The sequence below is a fragment of the Emys orbicularis genome, chromosome 7 (assembly GCF_028017835.1).
Source record: "Emys orbicularis isolate rEmyOrb1 chromosome 7, rEmyOrb1.hap1, whole genome shotgun sequence".
NCBI classification, from domain to species: Eukaryota; Metazoa; Chordata; order Testudines; family Emydidae; genus Emys; species Emys orbicularis.
The window spans coordinates 113,996,353-114,023,271 of NC_088689.1; the positions used below are offsets into that span (position 1 = coordinate 113,996,353).

The 26,919-nt window shown below is 41.9% G+C and overlaps 1 protein-coding gene across 1 annotated transcript; it reads left to right on the forward strand.

Moving 5' to 3' along the window:
• The first annotated feature begins 219 nt into the window (after nt 1-219).
• Nucleotides 220-21,020, forward strand: LOC135881881 (protein SSUH2 homolog). Its single transcript, XM_065408607.1, has 13 exons — nt 220-257; nt 3,824-3,882; nt 6,562-6,666; nt 7,028-7,109; nt 8,168-8,297; nt 9,464-9,524; nt 11,730-11,854; nt 13,144-13,206; nt 16,458-16,543; nt 17,309-17,401; nt 18,800-18,905; nt 19,725-19,832; nt 20,880-21,020. Exons 1-13 carry the CDS (start codon nt 235-237, stop codon nt 21,018-21,020), a joined length of 1,182 nt encoding a protein of 393 aa, XP_065264679.1. The 5' UTR covers nt 220-234.
• Nucleotides 21,021-26,919: the final 5,899 nt, after the last annotated feature.

The window sequence follows — 26,919 nt, forward strand, 5'->3', positions numbered from 1 at the left end:
TACATTGGGCACAGGATCAAGCCCTTAGAGAGCAATTTTTTAAATAGCTGGCTCTTGCTGATTAAAACTAGGGGGATGGCATGTTGAAACCCTACAGGAATTTGTGTGATCCTGGACTTGTAGATTAGTACAGACACTGCAACTTCCTCCAACTGTGAGGCCTTTTGGGAGCTAAACACCAGCACAGGAAGTGTCATTTCTTGAGCAAACAGCAGTCAGTGTCTTTCGACAACAATGGAGCAAGAGCTGCAGATCGGGTGAGCTTAAGAAATAAGAATGTATTTTTGTGAAGGAGAGGTACAAACATTCTGCTGTTGGAAAAATCATGGAATCGTACAGTCGCTGCATGGAATTTTAATACAGTAATGCAGAGAGAGGGAGGCTGCTGATTAAGAGAGCTATGAAACTGTTTTGTTTTTTTAACCCAAATAAAAGTAAAAATTTGGGGAGAATTTGTAGAAATGTCTCAGTTGGTTTTTAAATGTTAACAGTAATGTTTATAAAAGGAAACGGTTTCCTTTCAGTTTATGCTGTTGCTAAGTCAGAGGGAGTTTTTTATCCAACTCTGGAAAGTTCTAGTGAATGCCAGTTAGTATTCTCAGCGTTGCCTTTTTTTATATTGTGTAAAGATGTCTTCATCCCATGATATGTATTTGAGTCAGTTGCAGTTTGTTTCCATCAAAAACTCCTAGTTTTTGCTGCTCAGGATAAATAAAATCCTTCCCGAGTGAGGCATGATGGATGCTTTCCCAAGACTAGGGGCAATACCGTATATTCAACGAAGGTGAATGACCATATTTTCAGATGTGGTTGCAGTGGATAGATCTTTAAAATCCCACATTTTATCGTTGTAACTATCTGCCCTAGTTTGAAAATGTAGTCCTATATGAAACTCACCAAAACAATGAAATTCACAGTTGAGGATTGCAGTACAGTTACACACCTAAAAACTGCATGTAACAATGCTATTACCGTGTTTAGAGTAGTTATTATAAAATAACACAGTATTTTTCCTTCAAAAGGATGCTTAAGCATGATGTGAAGACTCTCAATTATTTTTGCAAAATGCAGCTTGGAACTGGACAATGTGGTACATTTTAACCCTTCTTAAAGTAGGGCTATCCTTGTTCCCCTTCCATCTATTGAACAGTGCTCTGCTTGGGATGTTAACTTAAATGTGCAACTTCCAGTACTAATAATAACAGGAGGCGTACATTTATCCTTTGAAGCACAATGGGCCAGATCCTCACTTGGTGCAAATAAGTATCTCCATTGAAACCTATGCTGATTTACACCAGTTGATAATCTGGGCTAACATTGCAAGTGTTTCCCTTGACAATGATGTACGTTGAGGGGGAGTCTGTTTTCAGAACAGGTTAAATTGTCTCTCTGAGCTCTCTTGCAGCTAACTAGAATAAAGTTTCAGTTAACTTCTTTTCCCCCTTATTTTAAGCTCTGCACCCCTCTGTATTACATGCTTCTGCCTGGGATGTGATGAAAGGCTATTTTTGCAATGTTTCTAGTCCAGCTGGGAGCAGGAAGTACCAGAAATGCTAGGAACATTCCTGCACAGCATTTTCAGAGATTCAGATAAACATTCTAAGATTCACACATCATTCGTTTAACAACACACGGTTATCTCTAACTCCGTTGACTTCTGGGCAGTGACTCAGAGATCACATGGGTGTAAATGAGATAAAAATTTGGCCTGCCAGGACTGTTAGTCATAGCAATGGTATTACCTTTACAGCCCATTTTGGAATCTTCCCCCTTTTATTTTTAACCTTATTTGGATTTCCTTTTTAGAATCAGACATCTGGCATGATTCTAAACAGGTACCAAGAGCAAATTATCCAATGCCTATAAAAAACCTCAGACATGTTCGCTGGTTTGACCTTTTTCAAATCAGTAGTTTGCTATGCTATTTTTTATGGTATGTGATTTCCTTGGGTGTCCTTGTTGAGGTTTTTATGGAGATTGTTATAGAAATGCTTAAGAAATAAAGAAGAATTATCAAGGGTAAGCTACTTATGACAACATTATAGACTTTGGTTTACAAAGTGTCTGTAAGTTCTGCTTCAAGCATCTAGCAAAGTTTCTTTAAAATTTACAACACAGATTCAAGTATATGTTTAATACATCATATTATACCTGCATTGTTAAGTACAAACAGTAAAGGGGAAATCTTAGGTGGCTGGTGATAAAGGTTTCTACATCCTGGGAATCAAGATTTAAAAATATCAGCTCATCAGTGGTAGAGTGGTCTACAAAAGGAAGAAAGGGGCACCATGCATTAAAACAAAATGTCTAAACAGCTTAGTGTTTTGTAAAGGTTGCCTTAGTGTACCCTGCCCGTCTCTGTATATTGTGCCTTTTGAACTGTAGCTCAATACAGTTTGAAGGTTTTTGGCTGAAGTAGAGCCAAACCAAAACTTTGGATATGAAACACTTAAATGCTGGGAAATTCACGATCCACCTCTGGACAGTGTGTCTCAGCCACATTTTGAAAGAAGTTCCAGTCGGATGACACTAAAGTCATTTATTTATCTTCCGACCTGATACAATTTGATCACGGGCACTGCAAACATCCTCACTGTGCCCCTAAGCCCCAGCCTGGAGGGACCACCACTAGGTGTAAGAGAGTTGTTCATTCTTCATTGCCACTCAGTCCTTGCCACGTTGATTGTGATTATTTTTTTATATGATGTGGACATCTGACCTCTTGGAACTGAAGCAAGACACCAAAATCATCTTTACCAATTATGGATCATCAACAGTCAACTGATGTCTGTCACTTGTGGCCCAGACTGCATTTGAATTACTAGTGAAAGGCCCCATACATCATTAAAAACCACCTTTGCTATCCAGATCCCCATCACTCATTTTTCATCCATCAGATGGTATGAGTTTGTTCTGACGTGGCCTTCACATACAACACTCCTAGCCCTCAGTCTCTGTTTTAGAAAACTTCCCCAAGAAAACTGTGCAAAGCAGAGACTTAAAATAGTTGCTCGCAGCCGCTATAAAATGATTCAGCCCAAGTGAGAACCAGGACACCAACCAAAATATCGGAGAGAAGCATTTTAATTTAGGAAGCATATTCTCAGCTCACATAGACCTGCACAACTTCCAGCAAAGCGTACAGGAGTGATGGGGTTTAAGGCCCACAAATAGGCTGGAAATCATCCACTCATTGTACAGGGTAGTGGGCAACCAGTTAAGTTAGTATGGAAAAATCCAGCGATTAAGGGCTTGAAAACAGAACTGGCTTCTGATGAATGATTAATGACTATTTTGTAGTGAGATTGCTAGCAGGAGAAAAAAAATTCAATATTATGCAAGCACTTGCTATGGTAATCACAGTTAAGAAACATTTTAAGGAGGTGAAGCTGGCTTCTGTTTACTTCTTTTATTAAGTAAAAACCCAACTCGGTTTCCATGAGCAGTCCAGCCAACCACTAATCTAATTCCCGGAGGTATTTGCAAAAGGGGTGCAAACACATTCATATTGGTTTAAAAATGCGATGGACTATTCACAGGGCTTTTTTTTTTTTTATTTTTATTTTTTTTTGCCACATTCTCACTACTCAAAGTAACACACCCAACAGCACAGCACAGCACAGGCAATAGCAGGATGAGTTTCTCCTAAATTGCGCTGCCAATGTGTCTCAACTTTCGTCCTGTTGGGGCCGCCTCCAGGGGCGAGCGGGTAATAAATACCACTAATCCTACGTCATAATGAATCATGACCTTGCTGTGCATCCCCCTTCTCCTAGCAGAGGGCTTGTTTCATTATATTCTTTGTTTGCATTCTTCCAAACAGAAATGAAAGCCGTCTGAATTATGGAAGTGAATGTCTCCTTTCTCCCTCTGTTGCACAAGGTATGGACAATGGTATTTGTAAATTAGCAGCTGTTTACCTGAGATAAGATCTAAACTACTGAGCAGGCTGTTTTCAAGCAAGATTGGCCAGGAGCTAAACAACCCACAATCCTTAGTTTTGTTTGTTGACCTGTCTAAAAAAGGAGGAAAACAAAAGAAAAGACCATTGTCCCACCTTGTTGACTTCAATAAGAACAAGGTTGGGCTTCAAATAACTTATGCAATAACGGTAACAATTAAAATAGACCAGGTTTTGATTGTGTGTGTGTCTTTGGAAGCATTCTTAATGACATCATGCTGGTATGTCAGAAAAAGAATAACCCAAGCGCATAACAGTTCATAGGACATGAAGACACTAATATGTTGCAAATACTTAGGGCTTTGAGTCTCCCCTGAATGATAAATGCTGTGTACCTGAAGGAAGGTTTGAGGCTCTCTTCTGAGAGACACATAAAGCACATGACGGTCAGTGCTTTTCTTTTGCAGTCAGGCATGCTGATCATCACGATTGCAGCTCACATTGTGAAACTCCACATGGTTATGCTTGTTCCCCTCTAAAAAGTCCCCAGTCCTTTACCATGCCTGAGCTGCACTTTCAAAGAAGGTGGAGTCATATTCAAATATTTACCCATTCTTTGACGACGTGAAAATACGTTTTACAAGAGCAACAACAGATCCAGTTATACTAACAACAGAAACAACAGACCTAGTTATATTATCTAGCACGGTCGACTTGACTCATTTGGAGTCACAATAGGTTAGGAGTCTTCACCATACAGCAGAGGATGCAAGATGGAGACCACTGTCACATATGCAGCACACCAGGTAAGTGAGACAAGCAAAAATTCATGCATTCCATTCTCTTATTTTAGTTACTTATTCTGGGCCAAATTCTGCACTGAATTACACACTGCACAACTCCACTGACGTCAGGAAGGTTTCATGGGGCTGTAACCAGTGCAAACAGGGCCCTTAGTTAACTTAAAGTTTGTGAGTAAATTTAATGCTTCTGAAAGTGAGTGACTAATAGCACCAGACGGAGGCAGGCAAGTTACAAGGCAGATGCTGTGGAACTTTCTCTCACACATCTCTGCCAGTGCACCTATGTCCTGAGCTTGCAGCATTCCTACTAGTCCAGTCCTGAAGCTATCTTGAGCAGAGGCTGTTAAACTGTGCTAAATGGTGTGGTGATTTTGCAATGATCTTACACTAATGTGGATGTGGGCAGGTAAATAGAATTCTGTCCATTTTTACAGATGAAGAGACTGAGGCATGGAGGAGTTAAGGGGTTTTCCCAAGGGCACATGGAAAACAAACCTGTTGCAAAGAATAAAATCTGGATGTTCACAGTCATGTTCCTTAAAGACAAAATGGCCTTTCCTTCCCTAGCATTGTGGCTAACCATGTAGCATAAAGCTGACCAATAGTAAAGGGTAACAAAATGAATAATATGCCAAGCATGTGTTGCAGATACTGTACAAACTGTACAAATATACAGCACACTGCCTGCATATTTCTGAGAACAATATTTTCACGTTTCTGACCTGCAGTAACCCAAAAGTTCCCATTAGAGAAGGAAGAGTCCTGTGGCATTCTGTGTTGCTCATTGCCACATCTTCCTGAGTTCGAAGAACAAACTTGGCGTCTGCTTCTTGTACTCAGAAACATGGCAGATATGTTTCTGAAACAAATTAACAGTGATTGTTTTTTATTCTCTTTGGACTTTTCTCTCTGAATCAATTTACTCTGAATCCAATGAGCAGGTTTGTTTGCTACTGAAATAGGTTAGTTTAGCAATTGACTTTATAAACTCTCTGGGTTGTTAAGCACTTTTGGCTGGGCAGATCTGCCAGAGTGGATTCCTATGAAAGATTTTTGCCTTCCTCCCTTGACTACTAGAGAGATAGATTAGCTGGACAGACAGCTCCAGTGCTGCCTTTTGCCTCGTTTTGCTTGATCCCATTCACTGCCTTGAGATTCCCACCCTCGAGAATGTGCCAGAATGCACATTCTTGTGGCCACCATCTAACACTTCATAGACTGATTAGAAGGGAATGCTTGAATAATATGTTTTTATATAGTCCAGAAAGGGGAGATCTTGTAATTCAAAGATCAATCCTCTTATTTTTGCAATATGGCTGATCTCCATTAACCTAAAAGTCAGAAATTTTGAGACTGCCCCTTAACCCACATCTTCTGCATCATCACAATACCATGGCCATCTACTTCTGTGGCATTTGTATCCCAGTCTATGGGATCTAAGGTTAATGCACCATAGAAGGACTAGTGAAGCCAAAGATTCAATTCTGGAATGGTAACTAATTCAGATATGGACTAATCATTTTGCAGAAACACATGGTTCTTGGTGACCCACAAGTACCACAGTGGTAGGACAAACTGATTGGGAACGTGTAGTATACTGACCTGCAAACATCACACTATTGTTGTGAAGACATCACTTCCAATCCAGGTCTAATCAATACAGCACATGTCTTGGAACCTTCTGCTGAAGGTTTCCCATCATTACTTCAAACTGCTATTAATGACTTCATATGTTCTCTCCTCTTGATGTTTTTATTGTATTGTTAACGGCTGTTTCCTTGCAAAGCACTTTCAGTCTACTGTATGTACTTTTAGATCCCTACCAGAATTCACTTCTCTTAAATTCATGTGTTGCAGATGCCCCTGCTCCTTATTCCTCACCCCATGAACGACCCTCTGCGCCCCCCTTGGAGCTGATGGATGGTGCCACTGAAGATGAAGGGGAAGATTCAGGAGACTGTGGTTGGTACAGTCTCCCACATGTGCATTAGGGTTGTTTGTCCAGGGCAATGTCTGTCACTTTTAAATAACCACCTATTGCAGATAGTGTTAAAGTAATCAAGGAACCGGTCTTTATTGTCTTTATTGAAGAGATACACAATAAAAAGACAGCCAAAAATCTAGGTTATGATACAATACTACAGGTAAATGAGACTAATAAAAGACACAGGAGGATGAGGTAACAGTAAAGCCAGCAAGTTATATTATAAGAAGCAGAGTTCTGAACTCATCATCTGCATCTTTCCAAACTAGCGGAAAATTGAACTGTGCCAATGCAAGTTACTAAATGCGAGCAACTCTTCTTGCTGTTATTTCACTGTAGGAAACAAAGGTTTACCTCCCCCAGCTGATCAGGTGCCCGAAGGAGAGCACAATGATTCCATTCCACCTCAGACAGAGTGGAGGTAAGATGCCTTTTAGGTGCTGTTTCCAGTGTGGGAGCGCAAACCCTTTTTGAACTCACATTTACATTATTGTCTATGGAACATGGTGGAATCACAGTGTAAAATTCATAGCCTGAATTTCCATGTTTTATTGATGTATTTAGCTAGATAAGTTAATGCTGGATACTATCTATCACATTGCTTGGATGCTGATTGCTGTTATCTGAGTTTGGACCTGATTCTAATCCCACTGAAGTCAATGGGAGCTTAGCCCATTAAGTACCTTTGACTAGCAGCTAATAGAATTGTCCTTTGCCTGTCTTTTCCTACAGCCTTGTGCACATTGCTTTAAAACAGCAGCATTATGAAGAGAAACATCTTCTAAAACAGAACAATGCATTTTCACCTTACCTTGGTAAAGAACATTAGAACATAAGAATGGCCATACTGGGTCAGACCAAAAGTCCATCTAGCCCAGAGAAAGAGCATAGAGAAAAGAGGTGACACTGAACCAGAATCCTGGGCCCAAACCTTGCATTAGAGTAACAGCTTGAACTGATCTCTATGCTCTATTGAATTCAAACACTGATTCTGAACATTTGGGAATTTGGCTCTGAGTCTGATCAGATCTGAATTTTTTTATGGCCCCAATGTTCAGGAGTTTTTGGATTCAGGGATTTGATCTGGACCTTTCCTGACCTTTATTTGCCATCAGAAATGTCAACCTACCGTCAAATTAGTCCAGACTTTACAAACAACTGTAATCTAGGATGACGGGCATGATTTTCATAAGTAACTTGTGAGTTAGCGCACCCCAAATTTTGCGTGCTCAACAAGATATTTTAAAGCAACTTGATTTTTCAGAGGGGCTCAGCACCCTCAGAAATCAGACCCTTTCCAAATGAGTCTTTAGCAAGGTACCTAAAAGTGAAACATGCCATATTGCTAGCCACTTAAGAAAATGGTGGCTGATGGTTTTACATTTTTTCCTCACTGTATAAAGAAGTTTCTTCCTCAATCTCAGGAAGTAAAGTGGATTGTCCAGTTTTTACCAAAACATTTTTTCTTTTATTTTCCAGCATTCTGTCTATTTCTGAGCATGTAGCCAGAGAAGCCTTAGTACAGTACACAGCCAATAAGTGCTGCTATCGGATTGCCCCTGCAAAACGTATGGTGGTCCAGAACCTGACTCCGCTCAACACATTCAGAGTAAGTACATATAGTATTGAAAAGAGCTGACCAAATTTAGCATTGCATGGCAGACTTAGTTGATAGGCTTATTCCTATACCAACTGCAATGATCTACGGTTTCAGGGTATGACGCGATAAATCGACCCCCGAGCGCTCTCCCGTCGACTCCTGTACTCCAGCACCACAAGAGGTGCAGGCAGAGTCGACGGGGGAGCGGCAGCAGTCGACTCACCGCGGTGAAGACACCTCGGTAAGTCGATCTAAGTACATCGAATTCAGCTACGTTATTCACGTAGCTGAAGTTGCGTAACTTAGATCGATTCCCCCTCTGTTACGGGAAGGTGGGCAAGATATTTGCAATGAAATCTGAAATCTCAAAAAATCAGCTTTTGTCATGTTACCAATTTGAAAGTGGTCCCATTTCATAATCCCCCCCTCCGGGGACACACACACACACACACACACACACACTAAAATTGGCCATTTTCAGCTAAGATAGGCCCGTTACATTTTTCTTTGCTCCAAAATGTGGTGCTTTCTCTGGTTATACTAGGGAGGCTGTGTGTGTGTGTGTGTGTGTGTGTGTGTGTGTGTGTGTGTGTGTGTGAGAGAGAGAGAGAGAATCTAAAGTACATCCCAGAGAAGAGAATTTTTCCCTAAATGTAAAATTGGTCAGAAAAGTTCTCGATCTCATAGATTTCTCCACTGTGGACTGGAAGACATGAGTGTTGCCCTCAGTATGTGGTTAGGCAGCAGCAAAGAAAACAAATACTGAAGTGACTTATGCTAGTGTAATGACACCCCCAGTGTGCATCTTCACCAAGTTTCACCAATGACTTTTAGCATTGTAGCACAGGTCACGCCCACCCAGCCTTATGCTAGCATGTCTCTGTGATATCAAGACTACTTATGTCTCAGCCAGACTCTGCACTGTGGAGTAATAGCATGGAGAATGACATCATTTATTAATTTAACTATTTTATTGCTCTGTCTAGCTCTTACTTTTGAAATCAGAACAGCTCTTATTACCCTAGCGCAGGAACCAATTCTACTCTCCTTGAAGTCAATAAAGGTTGTGCCATTGGTTTTAATGGGAGCAGGATTAAGCCCAGAATTGCTTCACCTCCTAGCAGAAAATAAGAAGCAGCTTTACATTAAAGTTGACTTTTGTTTGGTCTTATCAGTATCGTCTGCAAACCTTCACTGAAACCAGAGAAACATTCCCGATCAGCGAGCCTTATAATGGTAAGCAAATCAGCGCTCTTACTTAGCAGAGAGTGAACACTGTAGAATGTACTGTGGCAGGGAATGACTATCTCAGTAGACTTATGGATTTAACGAGTGACCACATGCTCCTTAACTGCACAGAGACTAGCAGAATCATAAGGGGCAATATTTTCAAAAATGGCTACTGATTCTGAATGCCTCAATTTTGGAATCCAACTTGAGATCTCCTAGGGCCTGATTTCAGAGGCATGGAGAACCGGATTGATAACTAAGCCTTTCACCTGTTTAGGTGGCAAGTTTAAATCCAGCCCAAATTGGTGGAGACCAAAAGATTTAAACACTATAATTTATTTTTCAAACTTTCTTTGCCTGTCACCTTTTGTGACATTTGTTTTCTCTTTGGCTTTTGGACAGTGAAACAAGGCGAGTCTGCTTAGACTAGTGCTCCTGCAGTAACTCAGTGATGATGTGTTTGGCATCCCATTCTGGCATTTTAGTCCAATCCCCACCTCCATCCGGTTCTCCCTAAATGAAAAACCATTGGAAAATATTTCTGTTCATGTAATGTTTTAGGGACAGAGAAGCGAAGAGGTAGACGATGGGGAAGGAAGATCAGATAAACATGCCAGGTGAAGGGTGGGAAGAGAGGAAAGGAAAAGTACAGAGAGGAGAAAGAGGGAGAGGAAGTGGGGAAGAAACAGAGGTAGGAGAAGACAAGAGTGGAAGAAGAGAGATGGAGGAGAGTGGAAGGTGAAGAGGGGAGGAAAAAGTGAGGAAAATTGGAAGTGGAAGGTGAATGTTATCATGGGGGCCAGCTAAGTGAAAGCTAACTTCCTGGCAGTCCATTGTATGTGGCCACTAATATTTTTCGTTCTTCTAAGCTGGTTTGCTCTGGGCCTGATCCAAAGCCCAGTAAATGAATGGGAGTATTTACATTGACTTCAGTGGGCTGTGGATCAGGCCCCAGGGTTATTCACACAAACTAAATTTAAGCCGGGGCAATAGATTCATTTAGAACCTTTCCCACCGTGTACTGTAATTGTCTTTTATAATTAAAAAAAAGTCCAGTTCAGGAAACAGCATGTTCCTTTGCTTCAATTTCCACTGACAGATGCAGGTTTGTTAACATACCAGAAGTTGCTCATTGGAGTCATAGTTCCTGATATACAATTAACTTCCACACTAGCTCAAGCACAGTGAGGCCGGTTTACTTTGACCTCAGAGTAAAATGGATCGTAACATCTCCTGCCTTCAGAGAGAAGGGGGGGGGGGGGACTGTCTAGAGACCAGGGGTATGGGTGTACAAAGGGAAAGAGAAGAGAATTGAATACACTGAGGTTATACAACCTTATATGGTTACAAATATAAGCTTTCTTGGGTACATTTTCTCATCTAATTAAAACAGATTGGCCTCTGTAAAGGGTTGGCTTGGGAGGGGTAAGTTCAAGGAGCTTCCCTCCATCCCCTTGCGAAAGGGCAAGCGACAATTGTAGGAAAATGATTCCAAATGGGATGAAGCCAGGCACCGCTCCAGCCTTAGAGAACAAGCTACTGGAGGAGAAGGAAAGAGGCGGCAACATGTTTAAAGAGGGCACAGCTTCCATGTTCCTTCTGAGCACTGGAGACCTGAGGGAGGGTTTATGCCTTCTAAGGCACAACTCCTCCGGTGGTTCCCTCCAGTGTGCATTCATCTGACGAAGTAGGTATTCACCCACGAAAGCTTATGCTCCAATATGTCTGTTAGTCCATAAGGTGCCACAGGACACTTTGTTGCTTTTTACAGATCCAGACTAACACGGCTACCCCTCTGATACTTTGGGGTGCAGTGACTCTGGTGTGTTTTGGACTTGAGTGTAGCACAGATTAGCAGAGACCTAAAGTCCTTCCCAGCTGATGGATTCAGTAGTCTTTCTTGGTCTCCACCCAGTAAACAGAGGCTGGCATCAGAGGAACCATGACACCAGTCAGTACTAATTGGCACCTCTCACCCCTAGGAAGGTGGGGTTGTAATGGATAAGATCTGAACTGCCACTGTCTAAATTGTATTTGTTTTGTGAATAAGCAGCTCCCTCAATTTCCTCCACTGCCATCAACCTGGCACCTTCCACTAGCACTGAAGCGCACGTGTGAAAGGAGGTGCCTGGTGATGTTTTTGTCCATTCCATGCTAGCCTCCCTAATACACCACTGTCTTTTCTGACTGATCTTTAGTCCTTTGCTCTAGGTGAATTTGTGGACTCTTCTGATGTTGCACCAGCACCTGCCCCGTGGTCAATAGTAGTGGATGCACCTCCTCTGTTTACGGATTGTGAAATGCACATTCCAGTGCCGCACACATATTCAGTACAGGTAAAACCCCCACAAACATTCCGACTTTTAAAGGATCATTAATTGGGTGACAGGAGTGAAATCAGGTGAAATCAGGTCCCTATTGTGCTAAGCGACTGTCCTGTCCCCAAAGAGCTGACAATCTAACTAGACAAGACAGACAAAAGGTGGGAGAAGGAAAATATTATTATCCCATTGTACAGAGGGCAACCAAGGCACAAAAAGAGGTTAAGTATTTTGCTTAAGATCCCACAGGAAGTCTGTGGCAGAGCCAGGACTGAGCCCAGGTTTTTTAAGTCCCACTTCAGTGCCTTAGTACCTACGCTAATCGAAAATATTTCTAATCTTAAATCCGGCAGCATGTAACTCAAAGTCTGCTCTTCTTCAAGAGTTTGATCCTACTCTCATTGAAAGCAATGGCAAAACTCCCATTGGCTTCAGTGGAGCAGGATCCTGGTCCCAAGGCATCATGTTATCCTAAATGCAGATTACATATTAATTTTAAAATCACTGTGCCATCATATTTCAGTTCTATAGTTTTGGTTAAATATCTAGCACATATACCTATTTTGACACAATTATTTTTACTAATTGCAATAGCTCTTCTGGGGTATAATTATATTTATTGCTTCTTCCCCTCCTGATTTAGGATAAGAAAAGATAACTCAGGTTTCTGGCAGGGTAGCATTCTTTTTGTTGCTTTAAATAATGAGATATTCTTTTTAATAGCTTTAGATAAAGGATTAGTCCTTGTTTTTGGCAAGGAGTTGATTTTACTGCTCCAGATAGTCTGAAGTGTGCATTTCAAGTGGGCAGGCTGCCATAAAAAAGGATTTGTATCCACCCAGCAAAACAAAGCAAGGCTATTTCTGGAGTAAAACAAACAAAACCAGACAGAAAAGCCAACCCAACTGGTTTTGTGTATGAACTCAGTAACCTAGGTAAGAAAATATATATCCTGCTTCCTGATGTTTCCACTAGGAAGGGGACAGAAGACCTTTGAGCATGTATTTCAGTGTAGGGATGACAGTCTTTTTATACTTTCTGCTCCTCGTGATATGATCATTTAATTTCACAATGGAATCCCTGTCTGCACTAGTAATTTTAGGTTTCTTTGCCAATGGGTTTCAAGCAAGGCTCCCCTTACCTACAGGTGTAATAGAGAGAGAGGATGAGGTTTAGGTGAGAATGATGACCCCTTGGGGTTAAAAGTAATTGCCCTTGGGCTGTAATGCCAGAAGCCTCACGCTGCTGTATTTCTCTTTCAACCCACTGCTCTGTTACTTATACCTTTTTTGCTTTGCTTTCAGGATTGTCCTAATTGCCAAGGACGTGGTAAGAATCAGTGCCACTTGTGTATTGGATCTGGAAAGGTATGTTATAATGCAATTATGGCAAGTTCTCTTTCACGTGTCACCATTTCCTGTGCAGTACAATTCTACAGGGAAGGAAGAAAACACTTAAATTTCCCTTCAAAAATACTTGGAAAAGTATATAAAAACCACTTGGCCCAAACTTTTCTCTTTCTGAGCTTTTGACAAGCAAATTACAACAAGTCATCTGAGAACAATAGTCACTAGTAGGAACTGGTCCCACCTATGTGTCTGTTGGACATTCAATTCACATTCTTTCTTCCAAATAGATGGAATAGATAAAGTTAGGTCTTTAATAAATACTGAGGGAACATATGTCTTCAGCTTTCAAAAAAGGGGCAGCTGTTCCCAGTCTTTGACAAATCTCTCAAAGAGAAATGACAAAGTCAGGAAGGAGATGTAAATGGTTGTGTGACAGCTAAAGAATGGAAGGTTACGGGCCTGATCCAAAGATCATTGATGTCACTGGGAATCTTTCTATCAGTGGGAGTTGACCATGGCCCTTTGTTATTTGAGAAAAACTTGATCCCAATTTATATTGACAAACGAGTCTGACCTCTCTTTGAATCTAGGGCTTTCCCTTAATAAAGGAGTGATTTAATCTAACCTGTTTTAAGTGAAGAGTGAAGGGAATGACAGAAATTGGGAGGCTTAACAGAAATGACATCCTAATCAAGTTGGAGCAGATTTGTACCCAGAATATTTAAGAAAGTTTCAAGACAGAAGGTTAACTGCTAAGAGTGGCTTCTTATACTAGTTTCACTGTGTTTTGTCTGCCCAGATATAACGAAAGGGGGAAACAGAAATGCAAATATCACAGTTGGTGAGTGACTAGAGTAGAGAATAAGATGACATTAGAAGGCGTCCTTATGCCTGTACACTACTATGATAGAATCACAGAATCATAGAAGAGTAGGGTTGGAAGAGACCTCAGGAGGTCTAGTCCAACCCCCTGCTCTAAGCAGGACCAACCCCAACTAAATCATCCCAGCCAGGGCTTTGTCAAGCCAGGCCTTAAAACCTCTAAGGATGGAGATTCCACCACCTCTCTAGGCAACCCATTCCAGTGCTTCGCCACCCTCCTAGTGAAATAGATTTTCCAAATATCCAACCTAGACCTCCCCTACTGCAACTTGAGACCATTGCTCCTTGTTCTGTCACCTGCCACCTCTGAGAACAGCCTAGCTCCATCCTCTTTGGAACCTCCCTTCAGTTAGTTGAAGGCTGCTATCAAATCCCCCCTCACTCTTCTCTTCTGCAGACTAAATAAGCCCTAGTCTCAGCCTCTCCTCATAAGTCATGTGCCCCAGCCCCCTAATCATTTTGTCTTCCGCTGGACTCTCTACAGTTTGTCCACATCCTTTCTGTAGTGGGGGGCCCAAAACTGGACGCAATACTCCAAATGTGCCATCACCAGTGCTGAATAAAGGGGAATAATCACTTCCCTCGATCTGCTGGCAATGTTCCTATCAATGCAGCCCAATATGCTGTTAGCCTTCTTGGCAACAAGGGCACACTGTTGTTTCATATCCATCTTCTCGCCCACTGTAATCCTTAGGTCCTTTTCTGCAAAACTGCCGCTTAGTCAATCCTCAGCCGGTAGCAGTGCATGGGATTCTTCCATCCTAATTGCAGGACTCTGCACTTGTCCTTGTTGAACTTCATCAGATTTCTTTTGGCCCAATCCTCCAATTTGTCTAGATCACTTTGGACTCTATCTCTACTCTCCAGTGTATCTACCTCTCCCCGCAGCTTAGTGTCATCTGTGAACTTGCTGAGGATGCAATCTATCCCATCATCCAGATCATTAATGATGCTGAGATTTTGGTAGCAGTTAATAAAGAGATCCTCAACTGAGGTGCTTCCTTTGTAAATATCATCTCAGTATTTAACCAACCACAAAAAGAAGGGCTGCCCATCTGTAGCCACTATAGATGTCAATATTAATCGTTTAGCACAAGTCCCCTCAAAAGTTTTCCCAGGCTCTGCTATACAAATTTAGGATGAGAAATTGGTAAAAAAATTGAATAGAACTTCCGTTCTGTGGTATATAGCTGTCACAGCAGTTGTTGGCAGAGAATTACCCTTCTCCAATAGCTAAACCATTGTCACTGTCAGAAACATGCAGGGTTTTTATCGGAGGAGCTGGTTGGATGACTCAGGGAACAGGTAATAGGATGCTGAGCTTTTCATCAGTTTGTTCTGGCCCAGTTCATTAGTAATCAGAATTCATTGTGATACGATGGCTGTTCACATCTGATCTAGCACCAACTCTCATCCTGCCTGGCAGTTTCATCAAAGAGGCTAAAGGACTGCTTAAGAATGGTGACTCGGTAACTGCTCACTCTCATAGGTCAGTCAATGTTAGTAATATGGCAGTGCTTCTATGCATGCAGTACCTGTAGACAAAGGACTTGAATCTCCAGAGGATGCAAATTATAGGAGAAAAACAGGTCCTGTAGGTGGTAAGGGCTACTTTTATGAGTATCAGCGAGACTAGATAACTGCATGAGCACTAAAAAAAACCAAAAAACGAGGAGTCCTTGTGGCACCTTAGAGACTAACAAACCTTTATCGATAACAAGGAAGGAAGAACAGGTATTGCTGGAATCTCTTGCCTTTAATTTGTAGTCCTAATTCTGGAATCTGCAGGTGCTACTCAATTATGTTCAGGTGAGCATTGCAAAATTTGAAACTGAACAGACTCTACTGCCATCTTCAGACACGGAAAATGTGTTATGAAAAGTTTTTTGCTAAAATATCAGCTCGTACAGACTATAGAATGGATCCAAGGATGTGCCTACCTCATTTTAACAGTAATATTAATGGAGTGATGTCACTTACATAGGCAGCAGTATTAAGTTGTCTGCAATTAAATACTCTGCTGGATACGGAATCCTTACTGGAATAGTCTGCATTAAGGGATAAATTCATCCCTGTATAGAAATCCAGCATGAGGCCTATGCATTACTTTCATTCCATTTAAATCCTCAAAACTAGGATTTGAGTGGGACTAGCGTGGCGCACGGACCTTGTATGGGTTCTTTGCACAGGGATGAATTTCATCGTAGGTGCCCTTGCCACATGGTGCATGGGATGAAATAGGTCCACTTAGGTTACCCCGTTCTGAGCTCCAGATACGTGTATGTACTTTTGTTGTTGAGAATGTGGACCTGACAAAATGAAAAGTGAGAAGATCAAATTCTTGTCAGAGAAAAAATATCTTTTTCTTTTCGCCCTTTTAAATGTAGAGAAGATGTACGGCTTGTAATGGGACTGGCTGGCAAGACACATCCAATCAGAGTTGTTTATTTTGCTCAGGTTCAGGAAAGAGACGGTAAGAAAATGCTAAAATACCAGATGGCAATTTGTATTTCTTTAACAGCTTTCGTTGACCAGATGGCTCTTTATTAGGATATAATTTCCTCCATGCTCTTTGAATATGGGGAATGGGTGAATTGGTGCCAGCTGAATAAGAACTTAACCAAACTACAGATCCAATTCAGTGCCCACTGGAGTCAATGGGAATCTTTCCATTTATAATAACAAACATTTGCACCTTACATTCAAAGCTTGCAAAGCAATTTGCAAACATTTACTAAGCCTCCTGTAAGGTGCTGTAGGTGTTAGTCTCTCCAACATAAAATGGGGTTAATAAGACACAGAGAGGCAGTGGGCCTCGTCCTTCACTACCTTGCATCATTTAAACTAGTGGAAAATGAATACAAAGTGGGTGTAAAATGGATTCTATACCCACTTTCTTCAGGTTGTTATTCATTTATTATATCATTTTAGCACCCAGGGGACCCCACCGAGATCTGGAGACCCATTGTGCCTCACTCGTACTGTAGAAACACATCGTAAGAGAAGATCCCTGTGCTGAAAACCTTACAATTTAAAAAGTCAAGTCAGATAACGGTTTTTCCCACTCCTTGGTGTCACATTAGAACACACACATGCAGACTGGTGATGTCCGATTAATGAACCCATTGACATCAGACGGCCCACTGACCCGATCCACTTTTCTGGATGAAAATGAGAGTGCTATAAAGGAGGCTTGTGTGTGTAAAGCGAGTGCGTAAATGTCGTATTTCTTCCATAGTTGCTCAGACTGTCATGGTGGCGGTTGGCAGAAATGCATCCGTTGCTCTGGAAAAGGCCTCTTGCTATATCATTCTGAACTTACAATCACTTGGTAAGTTGAAATCAATGAACACAGGGGTTTGTTGTTAGACAGGAGGGTCTATACAGTTGTTGGCCATTCTCAAGCATGCTGATGTTACTGAGACAGATCCTCAACTGTTGTAAATGAGGGTAGATCCGCTGAGGTCATTCCTGTTAAATGCTGTGCCATGGTTTGGAGTACTGACTTCAATGGAACCAGGCTGATTTACACCTGCCAGTTATGTGGCCCAACATTTTAAAGTATATGGCTCAAACATGAGATCAGTGCTCCTGGTGATGGCGATGTCATTTAAGAGAAGTGTTAAAATCCTTAGAAATTGATATTTTACATGTAGATTTGAAAGAAAGAGTGGCATTGAAATCCAGCTTTCCTCTCTTGGACGTATAATTTTGTAAGTTTCAGAAGTCACTTGATTATCTAATTTTAGTTAAGCAGTATGAGAAATAACATTATCACAGTCCATGCTGAATGCATCTGGCACACAAATATTCAGAGACCTGGAGTGTTCAACTAGATTACTAGAACTTTTGGATTAAATAGAAAACCCGAGCATTAGTGCCTATTAAAACGCCCTCGGTATGGTTAGCTAGAGCACCTTAGCTCAATGCCCAGACAGAATTCTGAGTAAACTACATTTCACCTCACTAACATTTTCTTGTAGTGGGCCTGATTCTTGTTTACATTCTGATCCCTTTACCTTGCTCTACCAAGATGAAGGGACCTTAAAGAAGGGGCCTTTACACCTTAGGGGCCTTGACACTGCCCCTAAGGTGTAAAGGAACGTTTGTGTAAATGAGAGTCAGACCCATCATCTTCCCTTTAAATTCTGATCTGTTTAATGTTGCTGTGCCTTGTTTGAAGCGTGCCTCTCATACCCCACAAGTGGTTGAATTTCAGTCATGGAAGAAACCATCTGTATATATCTTAGGCCAAATGGAAGCCCTCATTGTTTGTAGCTTGCACTGTGGCACACATTAATGAACGCAAGGGCAGAATTAAGGTAGACCTGGGACTGGCTGCGGCCCTGGAAATCTCTTCTCACATAGTTTATTCAGGCCAAGGAAAGCAATAACCTGCAGGGGGTGGTAGGATCTGAGACATATGAGCTAAAACATGTGAAGCACATAACTAAAGCCCAGCCCAGAATGCCCTCTAGCTACAAAGGCTTGAACTTGACAGATTTTGTGGGAGATAAGAGCAGGGCACAAAAGTTACCCCTGCTGGTTCCCCTCCCAGCTGTGGCTTTTCCGCCATAATCCTGTGTGCTTCCCAAGGCATGATTTTGTCCCAGGGATTGTAAAACATGTTGAACACTATGGGGTTTTGTTGTATAGAGCTAATCATAGCAATCCTAACTTTTAAAGAAGAGAAATAGAAACCAACATGCTCCCCCCATTTTCCCAACAGGAAGAACAGCGTGGCTGAATATGTTGTTGACAAGAATTTTGGGTTTCCTATTTATCACCTGCAGGAAGTCACTGGGAAGGAAATATTTAGTGATGAACATCAAGTGGTAAATAATGACGCTATTGTGTTAAAATTCTTTTATCTGGAATCCACTGAAACTGCAGAGCACACTGCCATGTTTATGAACTAGCTCTCTAAGTACCAAGTAATTTTAAAGGGACAAAGAAGTAAAATTAATAGCCATACATTTTATGCTAAATGTATAATTTCTATAGGAGGGTTTCACTGCATATTAGTAAAAAATGTGACAGCAATTTTCCAATGACAGAACAACACAGTAGCAGCCATTGCTATATCATCATGTTACAACATGGGCAACATGCTACAGTCCAGTTAAACACTGGTGATAGCTATCAATACTTGTGGATGAGCAATAAGAGAGACAGGCCTGAACCAGAACCCTGGATCTGAACTACTAGGAATTTGGGGAAAGTTTGCATCTATAGAGGGACTTTGCATCTCGGGCCCTTTTTTGTCACAGCACAAGACAGGGAAAGGAGTTCTCCAGAGTGGTTATTGTGCCATCTGAGACTCTCACTATCCTGCAGTCATCCTCCTGTGCTGATTTAGCCAACTGCAGGTCTGCTTTGTGCTGGGGATGTGAGGTGCTGAAGGATAGTCCAGGATCTGTATTTAAAATTAGATTAAAACTGATTTATCCCTTGAAGCACTGACATTTTGCCAGCTGCCTGTTAAATTCATGCTTAGGAGGGCGTCGGCATTGTACGTGCGGTCTGTACAATGGGATAAAATTAAAATATACCCAAGGGACTACAGTTCTTTACTAATTATCCTTAACATGATAAAACTGCATTTTGGAGGGTGTATAAATATGTCCTTCATAACTCTGTCTTTATTTTCACAGGTGTATCCTATAGTGAATTTCCCCGAGCCAACCATTGATAGGGGTTCAGAATCATGCATTGCACAACACCAAATGCAGTTTGCCTCCAATAGTCATATATTGAGACAGGTAGGTAAGATGCACCAAACAAATGTGAACTCATTGCCCTAATAAATGGGAGGCAACTGGGGGAGAATACTATCCTTCTACTGCTAATCTCCAGAATATGTAATTTACAGTTGTAAACTGGTGAAACAACACAGCAAAATCACACAAGGTCAGCCAGTCAGTTCCCTTTACTCAAGGAGAACTGTGCACTGTAATCACAGGAAATAAAAAACACTCCAAAAACATCAATATGCAAAATATTCTCCCGGTTCGAGGAATCTTAACTTAGATCTACAGCCCCACATTCAGAGATCAGCCTTCAGCCAGCCAGGCTTTCCCTTCCTGTTCCTGGAGCTGTTTTACTGCACCTCCCTGCAGCACCTATTCGAGCGCAAGTTGCTACTAATTTACCATCTGCCCGGGAGGTTGCATCTTGTCACGTGTTTACCAGATCTCTGTTGCACAATTTTAATCTGACTTTCACTGGGAGTAAATCTATCAAAATCAAATGAAGATCCATCATGTAAAATCAATGTAAACGACATAGTCAGTCCCCAAGATTTTTTTATAAAAGGAGAGTTAGATGGGGGGACAGTAAGTTTGAAGAAGCTTGTTTTACAGCCACTTGGGGATGGAATAATTTAAGTGGTGTAAACCTGTACAATGAAGTCCACTACTTCTAAATATCCTGGTGTGCAAGAAAGGTCAAAGGATACTTGGGAAAGGAACTGAAACCGTTCCAAGGATTCATCGTCACCATAGGAATTCTGAGATGAGTGAAACACTAAGCACAGATAGGCTACACCAGTGTTTCTCAACCACTGATCCTTGGACCAGCGCCGGTTCCTAAGATCTTCTATGGGCTTTGGATCAGGCTCCTTAAACCAAAGAAGAGCCCGGTTGTGATCCACTTGCTCATGCTGAGTAGCGTTTTACCCGGGAAGTGAAAGGGGCTATTTGTGAGTAAGGTACACCTCAACAGAAGCCGGGGCAGCAGGATCTGACTCCCAAACTCTGCCCTTAAGATTATTATCAGATATAATCATATATTTCCTTTGTCTTTTCCAGAAACAAACCATTGAGCTGATTCCACTCACCAAGGTGGAATATGAATGGAGAGGAAAAGTCTATTCCTTCTATGTCTTTGGAAATGAGAATAAAGTGTATACAGAGGACTACCCAGCAAAGTGCTGCTGTTCAGTCATGTGATTCACAGATAGGTCATAAGTTCAGCTAAGAAACACACCATCGGGCAGCACAGCGCAGCTGGAATTATTTATTCTCTTTAATAAACTGAGCAACTCCTTCCTTTCCAACTTTCACTGGACAGCAGATCTAAAGATCTTCACTCCCAGCATGATCACAGAGGGTGATGGGTGTCTCTTTATCGGTGCAGTAACGATTTATGCAGGTCACACAGTGCCAGGGCCGGCTCTAACTTTTTTGCTGCCCCAAGCAGCAAAAAAAAGCGCCGCCCCCCGAGCTCCCCCCGCCGAGCGCTGTGCCGCCGGAACGCCCCCCCCCCGAGCGCCGCGCCCCGCGCCGCCCCCCCCGCCAAGCGCCGCGCTGCCGGAACCCCCCCGCCGAGCGCCGCGCCCCGCGCCGTCCCCCCCGCCGAGCGCCGCGCCCCGCGCCGTCCCCCCCGCCGAGCGCTGCGCCGCCGGAGCCCGCCCCCCCGCCGAGCACCGCACCGCTGGAGCCCGCCCCCCCCGCTGAGCGCCGCGCCACTGGAGCGCCCCCCCCCCGCGGAATGCCGCGCCGCGCTGCGCTGCCCCCCGCCACCCCAAGATTGGCCGCCCCTTACCAGGTGCCGCCCCAAGCATGTGCTTGGTTGCCTGGTGCCTGGAGCTGGTCCTGCACAGTGCTTAAATTAAACAGCAGAACACCTCTCTCGTGCACCTCTTGCCATTCGCTCTATGTTTATGGAGATGAATAAATCGTGATAATGAAAATTGAACATTGCTAGTATATTGTATGACAGATTTGAATTCAGACAGAGCTTTTGGTTTTGTTCTCCGTAGCTTTGCATTGAGATATTTAGCTTGCTAAATGTATCCTTTAAATTCCTATGTGTGAAATGCATATTCTAAATGATGGAAATGTAAGCAGCGTCAGGTAGCTTTCTTACAGAGTTTGAAATGAAGGAATGTGATCTGTCATTTTGCAAATACACTATTACTCTGCAATAGCTCTCAGGGTCAGGATCAACAGGTGTGCGTTCCTTATCCATTGATAAGGACCTTCACAAGAAAGTGGGGGAAGAGATTGGTTCAGAGAGGGATAGGTAGTGATGTTAGCACATGTCCATGTGTAACATACACAAGGGGAAAGTGGGTCTTTGTCTCCCTCATTGTGACTGAGCCACACAACAGCCACGAGTCTGCTTTGAACTGCAGGAGCTACTCCTCTAGCTCAACCGATAGCATCTCATGCTTTCAGCTCCGTAGGACTTGGGCTCAAACCACACTGTCAGCACAAGCAGGGTCAATTACAGAAGTATCTCAGGAGGCTCCTCACTAGGGTGGTCTGTTAAAAAATTAGGATTTAGGACAGACCCTTACACTGGGAGACCCAGAAGGTTTCTGTTGTCCATCTATTTAAAGTGGGAGCTCCTCGCAGCAGGGAACATGAACTCCTCTGTGTCGTGGACAGCACCAAGCACGCGACAGACACTTAATTAATAAAATAAACACTGGAGCTGAGCTTTCTCGCTTGAGGCTGATGAACCTCCTCCCACCCCGCCCGGGCTGTTCTAAATGAGTGGTGGAATAGCAACACTCTCTTCAAGCACTTCACAGACTGGTTATAATCAGACCTTTCTCCCTTGCCTTCATATTTTATATTAGATGTTACCTCCAAGCAGCCAATGAGACTGCTGGCTACCTCCCGCTGAGGTGCAAATCATATAGTTACTGTTGTCATTGCCTGCATTGTTGTCATTGACCAAGGAGTATAGCAAGAGTAACTCCAGTCCCTGGAGTGACAGCACTTTTTGGTAAGTGACATCAGACTCAGGCCCTAGAGCAGCACAACAGGTGATTTGTCTTTGAAACCAACTCATGTGTGCAGTTAAACGTCATCCTTTTCAGACCCAAGATCTTTGTCATAGACTATGTCCGGGGTAGAGAGAGAAAGAGGGGCGGGGAGTAGGAAAAGTAAATGCCAACACTAAAGGCCACCAAAGCCACTGTAATCTGTGTTGTTGTGTAACTGGGTACAGTTACTAGCGCAAGCTAACTGACACAAGCAATTATAATAAGCAGTGTTGTTGTAGCTGTGTTGATCCCAGGATATTATAGGACAAGGTGGGTGAGGTCATATCTTTTCGTCCCAGATCTGAAGAAAAGCTCTATGTAAACTCGAAAGCTTGTCTCTCTCACCAACAGAAGCTGGGCCAATAAACAATATGACTTCACCACCTTGTCTTTACATGCAATTATACCACAGTCAAAACAAGGGTCAAACATTTAGCCAAGTGATTATAGCCCTTGTAGCAGGACAAGTATGGAAAGAATAATTTGTATCCAAACCTAACATTGCAAGGTTAGGTTCGGATACAAATTATTCTCTCTGTTTTGGGGTACTATTGCAGGGGATTCAGATTTAACCCAAATTGACACCAACTTGGCAAAAGGCTCGAGCTGCACATTCCTTCCATGCAGTAAACTCAAAACAAAACTGGAATGTATAAATCATGCAGCAGAACTCCTTTCTCTGGTCAGCATAAGCCTCTCATGTCTCCCTCCATTGACAGTAGCACCCTTCTGTTAAGGTTTTGCGCCTAAACAGTCTCAGCAGTATCTAAATGACTCCAGCTCATAGTACCTCTTTAATATGGAGATATACCTATTGCATAGAACTGGAAGGGACCTTGAAAAGTCATTGAGTCCAGTCCCCTGCCTTCACAGCAGGACCAAGTACCATCCCTGACAGATTTTTGCTGCAGATCCCTAAATGGCCCCCTCAAGGATTGAATTTACAACCCTAGGTTTAGCAGGCCAATGTATTTGTTCCCGACTGAAGTTTGTATGTTCAATCTTTTTTAATCATAGTACAGCAGGCATCCAAAACCTGTCACATTTATCTTTTGAGCGCAGCACAGAATGCTATAGTCCCCCGGGGAGTGGCATAGAACTCCGCCACCATCCGTGTGTTTCATTTTCTGCCTTAGTCAAATTTTCCATGGGCCAAGCAAACATGTATGTCTTTTTATAAAGAAAATTCCAAAGGGTTGTTAACAATTGAGGGTAGGTTTTCAAAACATCACACAGAGGTTTTATAGCTATATGTCTCCCATTGATTTTACTGACTTAAATCCTGGACAAAACCTCTAAAATAGGAGGAAGTGTGTCCATTGGGTAGAGCATAGGACTTAAAGCCAGGACTCTTGATTTCCTAGCTTTGCCAGTGATTTGCTGAGTGAGCTTGAACAAGTCATTTTATCTTTCTGCACCTTAATTTACGCTTCTGTACTTGGCGTGTTGGCCTATGAGATCCCCACATGAAGTATTTATTTAAAAGTATTATTTAAATATACATCCAGGAAGATCTTTTCCATTCCAAAAGTTCTGGGAGAGACATCAACTTGTTCCAATCAGAGATGATGCAAACACATTTCATAAGGTATTGTATTTAATACTTCCTGGAATCATTGCTATTTCATAGATTGTGTTTTATTTACACCAGATTATCCTACTGAATGGAATCTAGGGTTTTCCCTTGCTAATATTTACGCTGTAATTCGTTGTTTTCAGGGAGAGTTGATAAGTCGATAACAATGTTATCACAATTTAACAGGCAGGAGTTGTTTTGTTTTATTTACATTATACAATTCACATGCAATGAAGGGTGTGAGCATTTCTCAGTAGTCAGGTTTTGGATGGGCCGTGAAACTATGAGCCCTAATTCTACAGCTGACAACTGACAAAACGCGTAAGGCCCAAACCAGAGTTTAATCAACAATGCCTTAAAATAAAAAGGGCAGTTATAAAAGTGCATTCAATCCCCACCCCCAAATCCAACACCAGAAAACCTTTAATGCCTCTAAAAATATGACTAGCTAACAGAAAATAATATCAGCTATGCAGCTGGAAATAGCCAATGCCATGCAGCTACTATAGCTATAAGGGTGTCTCTTTTACATGTATCCCTAAAAAAGAGAAATAACATGCTAGTTCCAGAGTTCCTAGATTGGGACGGAAGACCCAGTACAATATATATTCACACCGGTGTAGACAATTTTACTGATACCACTAATACACATAATTGTAAAATAAGCATTTTAAGAGTAAGGGAAAGGTCACTTTTCACATATGTCCTGTTAGCCTGAAATGAGACTGTGACTAGCTCACTTGCTATTTCTACCAAGGGTAGTCAAAAAATGTGGAAAAAATTGAGCATTTATTTTTATTTTTTTGCTTTTGCTTTTTTTAAAATTTCAATTACAAAATTTGAAAAACTCAGCCTGTCCTACTCACCAGTAAAGGGAGGTGAGAGCTGTAATGGGTGTGAATTTAGCAAAATAGCACAAACTCAATGAGTATCTCCAACCACGTCAGTTCATTCATTTTGGTTTCTCTTCACTTGGTCTTGCTATCTTTTCCACCAGACCTTAGGTCTTCTAGTCCCCGAAGGGTTCTGGAACAAATACATTGTAATGGGATTCTACTCAAGTCCCACCAAAAACTTAATTTCTGCCAACAATCCCAGAGTTTTTGAAAGTTTCTACTAAAGTGACCAGCAGTAAAATAGTGATATTTAAATGCTTTTTTGAGGATTCAGCACCAACGTCCCATTGAGTTGGATGGAATTTTTCTCTCTCTCTTTGGTTCCATTTACTCTACAAAAGTAACAGTGCTGGAGGCTCCAGTTACAAACTGGTGATCCCGACCCAGTTAAACAACACAGTTGGGTTTGCAGTATAGATGGGACCTATCTGTATTAACTATATTTCCAAAGCATACTACCAGCCTACTCCATCTGAAGCTGCAATATGTGGAGAAGGGTTGCACAATGTATAATCATTGCTATAAAAACCTCCACTTTCATGGGTAGTAAATTCACTCACAAATTATAATAACCTTTAGGAGGACTCAGTGCCTCCATGCCTTGTCCCGCTTATATCAGACTGATTCATAGTCTTAAAAGATGAACTTCACCAAAGAAATCCTCAGACTCTCTGGCTTTCAGTTGGATGATGAAATGCAGCAATTTGTCAGCAAAGCATTGTAATCTGACTATGCCTCAATGTGATATAGCACAGACACAGTGGTGGAAAAGATCAGAGACCCCAGAAAAGATGTGACCATCAAGTTCTATTAAGTTTTATTATTAGACTTTTATTAAGACAGGTATGACTTAGATGGAAAGTGAACAGTTATGGTCAACACATCAGGACAGCCTTCAGGTCTTTTCACATAAAATGGAAGGGACAGACAGAGGAAAGAAAAAAAACAGGTTTTTAAGCAGCACATTTAGGTCCCAATCATGCAAATTACAGACCCAGGAGCCCCAGTTATTTCAGTGGGGGTCCACCCATGCAGCTATCATTGCAAGTTTAGGGCCTTAGAGTCTATTCAGGATGCTTGAAGCTTTTAGTTAAAGAGTAGAAGTTAACAGCAACATGAAGTCTAGCTTGATCATTAAGAGCCATTTATTTTAATCTTGAAGGTATTTAATGAATCACAGCTTCTCAAGTTGAAATGCGAGTGTAATAACAACTACACCTAGCACACTGACAGCATTTAATGAACACCAACAACTGTCGCTGGCAGTAATAATGCTTAGCACTGGGGCTAATGGATCTATTCATTGCTATTAATACATGCTATTAATTTATCCCTCTCAGAGGTGTGGCTCTATGCCACAATTTATCTCAATGTTTATCAGCACTATCCCATGGTGGTTAGTATTTTTAGATATTTAAAAAAAAAATCTGATTTAAATAATAGCTAAAAAGATTCCTAGCCAAGGCTGTAAGTGCTCTAAAAACTCCATTAACAGCACAATTACATCTCAACAGCATTAAATGATCAATTCAGACAGGAACTCAGCCAGACAGACACTTAAAGAGACTCCTTTCCACCCCTTAGTTGTTGAGGGACCCATA